The sequence below is a fragment of the Muscardinus avellanarius genome (genome assembly GCF_963383645.1).
Source record: "Muscardinus avellanarius genome assembly, chromosome: 3".
Lineage (NCBI taxonomy): Eukaryota > Metazoa > Chordata > Mammalia > Rodentia > Gliridae > Muscardinus > Muscardinus avellanarius.
The window spans coordinates 133,074,212-133,089,054 of NC_137788.1; the positions used below are offsets into that span (position 1 = coordinate 133,074,212).

At 38.8% G+C, this 14,843-nt stretch overlaps 1 protein-coding gene across 3 annotated transcripts in view; it reads left to right on the top strand.

The window, feature by feature from the left end:
• The window catches only part of MAP2K5 (mitogen-activated protein kinase kinase 5), a gene marked incomplete at both ends in the record, with an annotated part of 273,181 nt that overhangs the window by 57,461 nt on the left and 200,877 nt on the right, over positions 1-14,843 (top strand). For all 3 annotated transcript variants that reach the window (XM_080690438.1, XM_080690439.1, XM_080690440.1), the window contains one exon: positions 7,520-7,584. In XM_080690438.1, coding sequence (XP_080546564.1) covers positions 7,520-7,584 — 65 coding nt within the window. The remainder of the gene's footprint in view (positions 1-7,519; positions 7,585-14,843) is intronic.

Sequence of the window (14,843 nt, forward strand, 5' to 3'; positions counted from 1 at the left end):
GACCTCTCCAAGTCCCATTGACATCTCATGAATCAAGTACTTGTAGTGGGGCCCGTCAGGAGACAAAGCTGGGTCCTCACGCTTGTCCTGTAACGTCGCACGTAACGTTGTGGCCTAACGATGCGCGTGCCTCCACGGTCACGGTATAGTAGTTATTCTGAAAGCCTTTTTAATTTAGCACATAATCTCTTGAATACAGTTAGAAAAAATTAAGTTGATCTGGTCCTGACAGTGTTGGTCAGGCAGTGAGTGTGAACTCTAGTCCTTCGATATTCCACTTACAGCCAAGGAGAATCTGATGTTGTATGTGTGTATAATCTCATTAGTCTCAACATTTTAGAGTGTGTGTGGGGGGCAGTGCTGGGGATTGAACCCACGGCCTCACATACGCTAGGCAAGCTCTCTGAGCTGTGTCTCCAGCTCCCCAGTTTTAGATCACATTTGCCCAATACTTTTACCGTTAGGCAGCTAAAGGCTTGTTTAGACGGAGTTCACGTCTGTAGCCCCCTCTCCACACAGTGCCCTGGATGTTTGCAGAACCAGTATGAAAAAGCAGAAATACCAAGCCCAGGATATTTATGTATCTTCAACGTGCTTGCATTCTAGTTACTAATTGTAATCTATGTACAAGTCAGTTGTGTTCTCCAGCTGGAAAATATATTTCAAAATTGACATAAATTAAGAAGCTTTAACTACATTTGTTCAGCCCAGGCAATGGAAAATAACCTGTCATAGATTCCTCTTTCAAAAATGAAAAAACAAAAGCCAGTCTATTTCCACTACAAAAAAAAAAAAATCTGAAATGTTCCTAATGTTTTAACAGTATCATAAATATATTAGTAGTCTCAGTTATGAGGTTCTCTGTGGTAGGAGATTGTCACGGGAATGATTTTTGACACTTAAAGATTGTTTATTGCTTTCCCTTGGGAAGGTGCTAACCCCACATTAAATAATATGGCGTTTTCTTTCTGTTAAGGGTAGGCTTCTTTTATATTTAGTCTCACTCAAAAAACAAAAACAATCTGCCTTTGGAAGCTTTTGATATACCTCCTTATAGTAATTCCTCAGCTGGGCTGTAGAGGAACTAAATGTGTGAGGTAGCCTTGCTGCGAGGGAGCCTGCACAGTGTGGGCAGCAGACATTCTGGGCTGAACACTGACACCACTTGATATGGAAGATGTAAGTCACATTTAACGATACTTTAACACTTGAGCGTAGTTTTTATTTTATTTTATTTTATTTTAGTGGTTTATAATGATTTGCCTTTCCACTAGCCTCCACTTAGATTTAATAAGGAATTCATATTAATCATTAAAAGAAAGGGACATGATTCTTCAAGATAATCAAATATTGACAGGCTAGAAATAGCTTTCTGCCTGGGTTCATTGATATAGGTTATGTGATATAAATATTTATTTCTTTTCTGTCACTCAGGGTAAATGCCACCAATTGATTCAGCATTGATATAGTGTCAACAGTTCATAAGAAACATTTGACTGGCTTGTGTTTTCCGATTAGTCTCTGCTCTATAAAGTGGGATTTACTAAATCTCTCCAATTGTCTGCTCATAGAGTGTGACTGCCTTCTGAAACCATTATTGCTTCGATTTGTGAAAGGTCTAGTGATAGGACTGGTTTCTTTTAGACCTTTACATATAAAATAAGGATTAATTGAGCATTTTTATTTTAATGATTTATAAGCCATAGGTACTGATTCTTCCTAACATAGGCAGCCAATAAACAAAGAATGTTTTCTTTGCTAATTCATAATTGAACTACATTTCATTTTCTCCATTAATTTCATTAATGTATTAAATCAAGCACTGTTTTAAGAGTTTTAACATTTAGTCTTTGGAATGGAGATGTTGTTTTTCTGTTACCACCTTCTGATGGAGAGTTCCATTTTCTCAGCTTAAAATATAAGGTATTTTGACATGCTGTATTGAGGCTGCAGGTCAGCCTCGCTGCTGTGTTTCCTGGGAGTGGTTTCCCACTCAGCTGCAGCGTGGCATCATCTGTTTAACATTGGCCCTGGGTTTGAAGCTGATTGGAAATAGCCCAAAGAGTCAGTTTAAAGGATTTGGAAAGTGCACAGTGACTCCAAGGATATGTGACTTTGAATTTTGCATCTCAAAGTTATTTTTCCTCTTTTTATCCTTTAGATTTTTTAAGAGTGACAATATTTCCTGTTCCTGCTAAGTCAAGTGTTAATGTACTATAAAGTAACAGATCTAGAACTAATTCTGCTCCTACTGCGTGTTTGGCTGCCTTTTTTTTTTCTTTTCCATACTGGGATTGGGACCCAGAGGCATTTGACCTCCAAGCTATACCCCCAGCCCTATTTTTTAGTCTTTATTTTGAAACACGGTCTCACTGAGTTACAAAGGGCCTCACTAAGTAGCCGAACCTGGCCACGAACCTGGATCCTCCTGTCTCAGCCTCCCAAATGCTGGAATTACAAGCGTGTGCCACCACGCCCAGCTCTCTTTGGCTGTTTTTAAGAACTTCAGATGTCTTGAGAAAAAAATTCAAGTTTAGAGGAAAAAGGGAGAGAAAATAGGTATAGACTATAAAATTAGCTTTAGAAACTGAATCATCACTAGAGTATAAAACTCTTGGATTCTAGTGGTTCATCTTAGATCTCATTTAAGGAGCGAACCGAAAACAAGACTGTACGTAAGTCACAACCACACAGCGCCCTCTTCCACCTGCACTAACACAGCCTGACTGCCCGGGTGGCTGCTGTCTTTATTTCTTCCTGGGACCCTGTCTCTCTCTCAGCAGAAGCAGGAACCCTGGCAGTCATTTCTCCCAGGTCATTTGCTTTCTTGGCTCTTGACACGTAGTAGTAATTGTATAGGAATTGGAGCTCTTGTGGCTTTTTCTTCCTCCTTCTTCATACCTATTATTCTGCTCCTTACCTGCATTTTTTAGTTAAGAAGGGAAACCAAACTACATTTAAAAATCATATGGCATCTTTACTGAAAGTTTTTTTTTCCAAAAAAAACTTTTCAACTGAAAGAGCTTAATGATTTCTAAGACATTTCTCTTCTTAAAAACAAACACAGCTAATGAAATTGCTTTTTCCTTGTGAGTGCCTTTCACTTGATGGTTTGCCCTCCTCTGGGCCAGAAGCCATTGCTAGAGAGGGATGTCCTCTGTTCTGCACCCGAGACAAACTGCTAACGCGTGCCACTGAACTGGAGTGGGTGGAAAGAAAGAGGCATTCTAGCTGACTGGTTGTTACCGGCTGGTTATATAACCTAAGCAAATTGGGCTGAGTGGTCTTAAGGTGCTGTAAAACTATTTTTATGGTGCTTGATTTTAGTCATAACATTAAATATAGTACTCTGTAGGTTTGTAAATCTCACCTTCATTTCATAATAAGCTCTGTTCCTGGGCTTCATTTTGAGAAGTCGAATTAAATGCTCATCTAAAAAGGAAAAATGTTATTAGCTATGTTAAACCCTTTCATGATTTTTGCATAGTTAAGAACAATTAAAATAGCCTATTTTGATCAGATATAAAATTCTAAAAATTTGATTTTTTTGGGGGGTATTCAATTCACAAGCTCTGCTCTAATAGTTTTCCTTAAAAAAATATTCTCTTTAGCCTGGTGGGTTGGCACATTCTTATAACACCAGCTCTTGGAGGCTAGGGCTGCAGGATCACTTAAGTCCAGGAGTTCAAGACCACAGTTTTGAGACTGTGTCTCAAAACAAAATATAACAAAAATTCCACTTTTTAAAAAATGAGACATAATTAGCAAAGAAAAAAAGAATCTGAATTTTTTTTTTTTTTTTTTTTTTTTGCAGGTCTGGGGATGGAAGCCAAGGGCATTTGACCTCCGAGCTACACTCCCTGGCCTGTTTTTTTTTACTCTTTATTTTGAAACAGGGTCTCACTAAGTTGTGAAGGGCCTTACTAAATAGCTGAGGCTGTCCAAGAACCACGATCTTCCAGCCTCAGCCTTCCAAATGTTAGGATTACAAGCGTGTGCCACCATGCTCAGCTTGATATTTTTAAACATTAAAACCTATTAAGCAGGGCATAGTGATACACACCTATAATGTCAGTACTTGGGAGGCTAAGACAGGAGAATCACAGATTGTAGGCCAGTTTCAGCAACTTAGACCATTTCAAGACAAAAAAATAAAGTAGTGTGGAGGTCTAGCCTCAGAGGTAAAATGTCCTGTTTAATCTCCAGTACCAAAACAATAAAAACAAAACAAACAAAAATTACAGATAAATTGGTTCATAGGCCAGAAAAAGGTCTATATAACTTCAAAGCATCAGAGATTCTTTAATCATTTTTTTTCTTTTAACAATTTTTTATTGAACATAAATAGTATACATTTAAACTATATTTGGTGCCCTCTCCCCCCGCCCCCGTTTTCCCTTCCCCCCTCCCACCAATGGTTGTCCAGGGTAACCATGTCATATTCATAATTTTACACATATTCAGATGTAGGCCCTCATTAATCAAGATCAGCCTTCCTCCTCTCCTATCTTTCCATTCAAACTTTGCTGATATTTCCCCTCCATTATCTGGAGTCCCACTGGTATCCTCTACGTTCCCTAGTTTGGGCATATTAGAGGAAACATATGTACCTTCTCCTTCTGTGCTTGGCTGATCTCACTTAACATAATGTTCTCCAGGGCTTTCCATCTTCTTGCAAATGATAATCATTTTTTTAAATGGATACTTTCTTAAAGCAGCATGGTTCTAGCTAGAACTTGCTCTTCAAAACCATTTTTATCTTTATATGACTTTTGCAATCTTCCTCATTACCTGAGGGATTCTATATTTTGGTCTTTTTTTTTTCTGGTCTTCTTTGCTTACACAATACTTAGCACTCAGGGTTGTCCCTGTGCACCAAACATTTGCCTTCCTCCCTTCTCCCTAACTCCACCCCAAGGCTCTCTGGCTCTCTTCTCATGATGTTGTATGCCTACCACTCCTGGTTAGATTGGAATGCCAGGAACGCTGGCCACTTCTCTTTCATAACCTAGTGGGCCAGAGCACCAAAAAGACTGTGGCTTTGGGATTATAATAGTGCGGAGGCTCAGAGACATTCACACCCTTTGCCTATGGAGCAGTGGAGAGGATATGACCACACACTTACAGAGCCGAGACCCCCAAGTGTCCTCCTATATCATGTTTACCCTCATGTATCAGTGCTATTAATTCAGAACGTGTAGACTTGAGTAAGTGAAATTTCTCTTTCCTAGAAATTTACTCCAAGCCACAGTGAGAGAATAGCTTGTTAGGCAAGTTAATGGCACAAATTAGGTTGTTGGAGGTATGTTTAGATTACCTAGAGAATGTTCTTAGGGAATTGGCCTAGTAGCCCATTTGTACCCGCCAATAGATAGTGCTCTTTACAATCTCTCATTGATCAGAGTAAACCAAATAGCGACTCAGCTAGTTTAGCCTCTGAAGCCACCTTTCCTTCTTGCTGGTTGAGAATATTTATTCCAGAATAGTAGAGTTTTTTCTTTCCTTCATGCCCCATCTTTTATTCAAATTAACATTTCCCCTGTATTTATAGAATAGAGGTAGCAAAGAAGAGAGTCTCCTTCAAAGAGGAAAACAGTTGTCAGTTTTCCTGACGTGCCTGTCACTTTCTCACCGACCCTAAGTGCAGGAATTAACTGATTGTAAATTGCATCAATCAGGTTGTACCACAATTAGATTGGGTGCCGGATTGGCCTTTCCACATTCGTCTGCCGATATTCTTTTAGGGACTGGCAAAACGACTTGGAAAGCAAGCTGGTCCTGTTACCTGCTCTGCACTCCTAATTATCAAGCTCTCTGAAGCTTCAACTTCAGAAATGTATAGAAGAAAATATTTCCCTTGATAAATGAAGCCTTGCTTTATTCAATTGGTGGAAGTTCAGAGTAGAGCAAATATTTAAAGCTTTACTTGTAATGGTCTGAGAGCAAACTCTTTTTTTTCCAAGTGATATTGAATTAAAAACTCCATCCATTTTCTGCCCATGCAAGGCAGTGCAATTCCCTGGAAATTGATTTTTTTTTTCAGGGCTTACTGTGGCTTTTCCCAAGCTTTAGCTTTATGGAAAATAACACCTTTATTAAATCTACTTAGTGAATAAAGTTGGCAGTTAATTTTTAAGCAACTGGACCAGTGTGCATGAAAAAAAATCACCAAAGGCATCAAACAGAAACTGACTAGCCTTAAAGTCATTTGACGAGCAGTTATTCAGAGAGTTCCTTAAAAACTTTAAAATGTTATTTTGTGGGTACTAACATAATTCACCTACCGTTCCTAATATTAATGAGAATAGTATTCGGTATGAAAGGTTTTATGGGATCTTGATATGTAAACTGTTTTGTAAATTATAAAGGCCTTAGTTTATAAAAACTGTATTCCTATATGTTTTCCTTCATGCATTATAATGTTTGACTGTATGTGCATTTTATTTATTTATTTATTTATTTATTTATTTATTTATTTATTGGTTGTACTGGGGTTCCTGGAAACCCTTCTACCTCTGGGCTACACACCCAGACCTTTTATTATACTTTTTTATTTGGAAACAGGATCTCTTAAGCCAGCGAGGCTGGCTTCGAACCTGTGCGATCCTCCTGTCTCCGCCTCCCAAGCGTGGGGATTACAAGCATGCACCACCTTGCCTGGTGACTATATGTGCATATGTGCATTTTATTTATTTATTTATTTATTTATTTAGCGGGTCTGGGGATGGAACCCAGGGGCATTCTACCTCCGAGCTACACCCCCTGCCCTATTTTTTTATTCTTTATTTTGAAACCGGGTCTCACTGAGTTGCAGAGGAACTCACTAAATAGCTGAGGCTGTCCACAAACTGCGATCCTCCAGGTCTCAGCCACCCGAATGCTGAGATTACAAGCGTGAGCCACCACGCCCGGCTTATATGTGCATTTTAAAGTGAATTGATTCGGCACTTTTCCATCTGCATAATAGCAGTTATTGCCTTACTAATTTGTCATTTGCAAAGAAAATCTCCTTTTAGTCTAGGAAAATCATAAACACTATTCCGTTCGTTTGCCTGCTGTTAATTGTAGGGTCACCCGAGGAGTTTCCAGGGCTGACTTATTTCTAGCTCATACATTAGGTTGTTGGCTGTGTGTCCGTGTGTGCCGTCCTCACAAGTTTGACTTTGGTAATGTGCAGAGCTGTTCGGCACTGGCTATATGCCGTCCTGGAGACTGTTTTCTTATCAGTATCTCTGACCTGACCCTTTTGAGCTATGTTATATCATTCTATTTTGACACCTTTTATCAAACTTTAATGAAATGACCCAGGCAAACAAATTGTCATTAAACTTTCCATCACTTTGTCCCTTGGTATCGTCTTTTATAAATTGGACAGCAAATGTTGTATTGATCTTCTCGTTCTTGCAGCTGAACTTGAAATGACCCAGACTGCTTGTTGTTTATGGCCCAGAGTTGCTTTTCCTTGACATTTCCATCCACAGCATGACACCCTTTTTGTTTTTCTTTCTTTCTTGTGGAGATGAATGAACAAGACATACGGTATCGAGACACCCTTGGCCATGGCAACGGAGGCACAGTCTACAAGTGAGTAGTCAATTTTGTTTAAACTTCCTACCCGCTTTTGCCAAATGCTGATATCCAAGTACTCTGTGGTGAATATTTTTACATGACCACCAGTGCTTAGATTTTATTTTCACGTTTGACTCCAGAATTCTGCAAGGCATCTTCTCTTTTCTCAAGAATTGCCTGAAAAGTGCATTTATATTGCCTTTTTAATATTTCTGGGTCTGCGTCTCCCCTAGGTGAGTAGTTAATAGCCCACCATTATCAAATGTACCTTTAACTGGCCTGAATCGTAATGCATACTTCCCTTTGCTCTTTAAAACCATTTTTTTTTAACTTACAAGCACCCTATTGCCAGTCCCGTGCCTGTTTTCAGTTATGCCCAGTGGAAGCCAAACATTATAAATACCATTGCTTTGCCCTGTGTTGACACTGTAAGTTATTAAAAAAACAACTTTCTTCCTGTTGTATTTCCTTCCTTCCTCGCCCTACTCCCCTGAGAGAATTTCTGCACACATTGATGAATATGTTAAGTTATAAAACTCTCCCAAATTCCCGTCGTGGTGATCTTACCCTAAAGGAGTGTTCATTTTCATATTAAAAAATGCTAACCGTAAAAAATAGTTGTCTCGACAGGGAAGTCTTTCTCATGCAGCAGTGCAAAGTTTAAACTACATAATGTAATATCTGGTACTTAATAGTCTGCAATGGTGTATGAAAAATATTCCACTAGGAATTAAAAAATCCATACTCTGTAAGAAAGCCCTAAGGGAGTAATAAAGCTTTCCTCCAGAGAGCTGTTTTCCATATATACACTAACCCCGCCACACATCATGTTGGTGTTTTTACCTTCGATATTTTAGTATCGACAATAATATATAATTTTAGAGTTATAAAATAATTAATTTTCTAATTGGCTACTCATGTTCTGAGAACTCTAAGCTCTGATTAGCCACATGAATACCGTTAAAAAATGGCCTTGTCATTTGACCACAACCAAGGGTCACATCCTGAAAGCCCAGAATATCTCGCATGTATCCAGGCGGCCTTGACACAGACTTTAATTTCTTGGGGTTGAAACCTTCTTTGAAGCCATCTGGTCCAGTCACCCATTCAGAGTTTCCGTTCCCTCCAGGTACAGCCTGGATGCGAGTCCTTTCTTCTAGGTACAGTTCATTAAGAACTTATGTTCACATATTTGGGTTCTTTTTCCTCAGATGAACTGAATATTGTGCATAGTTGGTCTGAAAGTTAAGTCCCTCCAGTACAAAAACTCAGAGATGTAAATAATCTACGTTTCTTAAAACATCCTTGGGCCTTGTCCTTAAGATGTTGGGGGCCTGCTGTGCCATCTTCTTTCCTGGAGCATCCTAGCACCTCTTGCCATGTGGCTAATGGGATCACTTTTATGGCCTATATAACATTGCTTTTTTTGTGTGGGGTACTGGGGATTGATCCCAGGGGAACTCAACCTCTTAGCTATACCATCCCCTGCCATTATTTTATTTTGAAACAGGGTTTTACTGAGTGCAGACTTCGAGCCTGCCATCCTCCCATCTCAGTGGCATCTCTTCTTAGTTTTCTGCTCCTTACCCTTATCTGACTTGAATTTCTACCCTGTCCTGAAGGTTCTTAGGAAGGAAATATGAAGGGCCACATGTGCTCCAGTCCGCTTCTCTTGAATTCCCTGGGAGGAATGATTTTTAAAGCTTCAGCCTTTCTTCTTAATGCTTTTATGCTGATTGCCAAATATAAAATAAAATAGGAAAGATTTCTAGTAACTCTTTATATTTCCCTTATTGGCTTTAAATGGAATCCAAACACATTTCTTTAGACTCCTTTTTATCTGTGTCATGTCACCAAATTTTAAGCTTTATATTTCTTAATTGAAGGCCTATTGTGAATTTACTATCCTGGTGTATTCAAGGAGGTTTCGAAAAAGCACAAGATCACCAAGCCCTAGCAGATCATTTTTGTTAGATATAATATCCTAGATGTTAAAACAGAATTTCCTAGGGAGGGGGACTGGGGATCGAAGCAAAGGCTTTGTGCTTATGAAATGTGCTCTCTTCTCCCGAGCCACACCCCCAGCATAGATGTTAAAATTTTAAAAGGAGCCACACAGGGAAGTGGAAATAACATCCCAGCCCCCAAGGAAAAATTTTAATATGAAATTACAGTAATTTTAAAAAATTATTTTTAATTGTGGTGAAATATAAATTTTGGATATATACATTTTGCCATCTTAATCATTTTTAAGTGTACAGTTAAGTGGCATTAAATATACTCACATTGTTGATGCTGCCGTCAACACCACCCTCTGGCTCCAGAACGCCCTCCATCCAGCTCAACTCTGTCCCCTCTCCATATTAACTTCCCACTTAGCCCTTCTGTTGTTGTGTTTAGGTAGGAAACGTGGCCAGAGCTTCTGTCAGGTCCACAGTGTGCAAGGGAGCATTCGCCCACATGTCCCTAACACACGCTCTCTAATTTACTAGAATACTGGGGTGATATTAGCAATTTATATATTGAGTTCACTCAGCTTCCATTGCTCAAGCTTAATATGAGTGTTTTAACATTAATATGTTTTGAACACTGGTTGCTTATGGAAGGTGTATCATGATAAGTTTAGTACTTTATACAGTAGATTTCTCATAAAAAAGAAAAATTCCAATTATATTATTGCCTATGTGATAATGATTTTTTCACTTCTTTCTTTCTTTCTTTCTTTCTTTCTTTCCTTCTTTCTTTCTTTTTTTCTTTCTCTTTTTGTGATGCTGGGGACTGAACTGAGAGGAATCTGTCTCCAAGCTATACCCTCTACCTTTTACTATTTTTTTGTTTTAAAACAGAGTCTTATCTTCCTATCTCAGTCTCCCAAGTGCTGGGATTATAGGTGTGTATCATCACATCCAACACTTCTCTCTCTCTCTCTCTGTCTCTCTCTCTCTCTCTTTTTAATGGGTAGTTGTAAGATTCAAATTTTTTAAAAATTAATTTTCTTATTGCTCACTGTAATTGAATACGATAATGAGATTCATAATGATATGCTCATATATGCACATAATATTATTTGATCTATTTTCTTTCTCATACTTCCCCTTTGGTGATTCTGCATTGTTGTTGTTGTTGTTGTTGTTGTTGTTGTTGGTGGTGGTGTGTGTGTGTGTGTGTGTGTGTGTGTGTGTGTTTCTGTTACTGGGGATTGAACCCAGGAATATTCTACCTTTGTGCTACACCCCATCCTTCTTTAATTTTAATATTTATTTATTTATTTATTTATTTATTTATTTATTTATTTATTTATTTGTGGTACTGGGGTTCCTGGAAACCCTTCTACCTCCGGGCTATACTCCCAGACACCCATTTTTTATATTTTTATTTGGAAACAGGGTCTCTTAAGTCAGCGAGGCTGACTTCAAACCTGCGCGATCCTTCTGTCTCCACCTCCCAAGCGTGGGGATTACAAGCATGCGCCACCACGCCAGGCTTATTTTTATTTTGTAACAGGGTTTTGCAAGGTTGCTGAGAGACTCTCTACTTACTGAGGCTGTCCGCAAACCTGCGATCCTCCTGTCTCAGCCTCCCAAGTACTGGGATTACTGGTGTGCACCCCCACGCCCAGCTTGCTTTGTATTATTATTATTATTATTATTATTATTATTATTATTATTATTATTTTGGTGGTACTGGGGTTCCTGGAAACCCTTCTACCTCCGGGCTACACTCCCAGACCTATTTATTTTTATTTTTATTTTTATTTTTATTTGGAAACAGGGTCTCTTAAGCCAGCAAGGCTGGCTTCGAACCTGCATGATCCTCCTGTCTCCGCCTCCCAAGCTCGCGGATTACAAGCATTGCCACCACGCCCGGCTTGCTTTGTATTTTTGAGACTGGATTTCAGTGTGTCGCCCATGCTGGCCTGAACCTCTGGGCTCCACCCATCCTCCTGCCGCAGCCTCCTGAGCACAGGCGTGAGCCACTGCACCCTGTGTGATTCTTAGGGCAAAGAATGTGAAGGGAACCATTTGCATAACGACTTGTTCTTGATCAGTGCCTGTCATGTCTGCCTGGGCTCAGTTTCTGTTGTTCTTCTATCTTCGGCTTTTAGTTCATCATAAAGAAATGGTCTCATCATCAAGAAATGAGAATCCATTTTACTAAAGTCTTTATAAAACACTGTATGATGTGTTATGATTGGGTTTCTCCTACACTGAGTTTACCTTAATGATGTTGACTATAAAAATTGTGGTTTTTCAAACAAAATGATTATATTAGAGGCTATGCAACATAAACTAGATGAGGAAAATATTGGAAAATCCACTCATTGGTAACAAAACTGCCTAACGGGCCTATTTAATTTTTTTCTTATAAAGTGTAATAAAGCTAATAAGTGTAAAGCAAAAGTTTAATATTTCAAGCCGGGAATGGTGGCGCACGCTTGTAATCCCCGCTCTTGGGAGGCTAAGACAGGAGGATCGCACAGGTTCGAAGCCAGCCTCAGCTACTTAGTGAGGCTCTCAGCAACTTAGTGAGACCCTGTTTCCAAATAAAATATTAAAAAGGTCTGGGAGTATAGCCTGGAGGTAGAAAGCCTCTGGGTTCCACCCCTAGTACCACCAAAAAAAAAAAAAAAAAAAAAAAGTTAATATATCAGTCTTATTTTACTTGATGAGATGTTGTGAATTTCAGGGGATATGATATCATGTGTAGCTGCAACGTGTATATTACTTAATCGTTGATATATTCCCACTGTTTAAGTTTGGACATTTTCCACAGTTATGCAATATGAAATTTTGGTTCCAGATATTTAAACCACATGAAAATGTGGATTCTTTGTGCTTTCCCCTATGGAGCTATTCTCTGTTTAATAATAATGACCTAAGCAGGTAATTTTAAGTTGGTATTTTTTGGATTACTAATTTGTAATAAATGGATTATAAAGGAAATATCGTTTTGGTTTTTTTTTTGCGGGTCTGGGGATGGAACCCAGGGACATTTGACCTCCGAGTTACACCCCCTGCCCTATTTTTTATTCTTTTATTTTGAAACCGGGTCTCACTGAGTTGCAAAGGGCCTCACTAAGTAGCTGAGGCTGTCTGCGAACCGTGATTCTCTGGTCTCAGCCTCCCAAATGCTTGGATTACAAGCGTGCGCCACCACGCCCGGTTTTAAAGGAAATATCTTAAAGCATCGCCTAAGCTTAGGAAGGAAGAAAGTTTAGGAAAAGGAAATGGGTATGTTTTAATTATTACTCTGTTTCCGAAAATGCTACAGATTTTCTCAAAAAAAGTTTTTATTTTTGTTTTCAGGAAAGTCACATGTTTGATTTCCCCCTGAAACATTCTCAATAAATTTTAATTTTTTTGAGAAATAAAAAACAATAATTAAGAACAGCGACTCTTGAATTTGAATCCTGCATCTGTCACTAACTAGCCTTGGCCTTGGTCAAGTTATATGATGTCTTCTACTTCAGTTTCCCTGTCTATACAATAGGGGCAACTTTAGTATTTATCTTATAAAGTAATGAGGTTAAATAAGACCACCTATAAAAAAAGTTTAGCATGTGACTTACGCTTATTAAATGTTAGCTACTGGTAATGGTAGCAGTAATAATGGAAACAATGTTCAAACCCTGTGTTTTTTACCTTTACTTGACTATGGGACCCTTTGGGAAATATCTGTAAGCATCTCATAGAATTACAGTTGTATTGAATTAACGTTGAGAAATTTTACATTTATATTACAGTATGTTATAATTCTGTTGTCTATTCTCTAGTTGTATTATTTACTTGTGTGTGTGTGTGTGTGTGTGTGTGTGTGTGTGTGGTACTGGGGATTAAACCTAGAGACATTCTACCTCTGAGCTACATCCTCGGCCCTATTTTTTATTTTTATTTTGAAACAGAGCCTCTAATGGTTGATGAGCCTCTCAGTACTTGTTAGGCTGTCGGGGAGCCTGTGATCCTCCTGTCTCAGTCTCCCAAGGAGTGGGATTATAAGCGTGGGCCACCATTCCTTGCATCATTTATTATTTTATATGTTATTTTACATATAATAATTTTCTAAAAGCTTCAAAGCATATTCTCTTGTAATTTATTTTCAAATTGTATGGGTCAGCTGGTAGCATACAAAGCCTGTTTTACCTCTGGAAAACACAAGGGCTCACAGTTGTGTAGATGTTGTGTATCAAAGCCAGAAATCTATGCATCATCTCTTTCTTTTGCTCTGTGCACCCTCCAGGCAGTGTTGTTTCTCAGGGTCCAGCAGAGTTCATTGTGTTTTCTTATATTTTAAGTGTATAGTCTTAAGGATTGAGTAGACACTTGCCGACCGACTGTTGGCTGAAACCAGAATGAAGCAAGAAGAGATTTTTTTTTTTCCAATCAGATTTAGTAGGATCCTCTCCATATCTAGCTAGTGTTAGAGGCTACGTAATTGTTTTAGGATGTTCACCTAGAACAGTAGTGATTTCCAAACTCAGGATTGATTGGATTGATTAAATTTTGTGCACATGTTTAAACTCTGAATACTGAGCATCCATTCCCGGCATTCTTGGAGAATGTGTTACATTGAAATGAAAGTCGGACTCTACTTCCTTGGCGTGGTGTTTGCTGGGGTGACTCAAGCTTTGGACCCAGAAAGGAAGTGATAGCTAAGTCTTAGGATAAAATCGTGCAAAATCAGCTAGCCAACAATCATTAAAGGCTCATTTTTTATATTATTTTTTCCCTAATGCAAAGTTGTCAATGTCGGGGCTGCATATTCCAGTCTTTAGGTGTTTGAAAACTGTAAAGTTTCTACGTTCAGCCCCTTCCCACAGCACAGTGTGTAGTCTAGTCTGGACTTTGAGTAGAGTTTTCTGTGATAAAACTAGTAGCATATAAACTGCCTAAATGGTGTCTTAAAGATTGGACAAGCTGGGCGTGGTGGCACATGCTTGTAATCCCCGCGCTTGGAAGAGACCTGTTTCCAAAAATAAAAATAGGTCTAGGAGTGTAGCCCAGAGGGAAAAGGGCTTCCAGGAACCCCAGTACCACAAAAAAAAAAAAAAAAAAAAAAGATTGGACATATACCGTTATCTAAAAATTATTATCTAGAGACAATAAGAAGGGGTTGTAATTCTCAAAGAAGTTGGTTTTTCCTTTTGAGTGTCTTATATACTTTAAGATACTTGTTGAGCGGTGGGCTGAGGATGGTCCATGGACGTAGTAACTGAGATTGATCATGTGAGCTATGCAGTTGTCTTCTGCCCTTGTATGGGTTATAGGTACCAACTA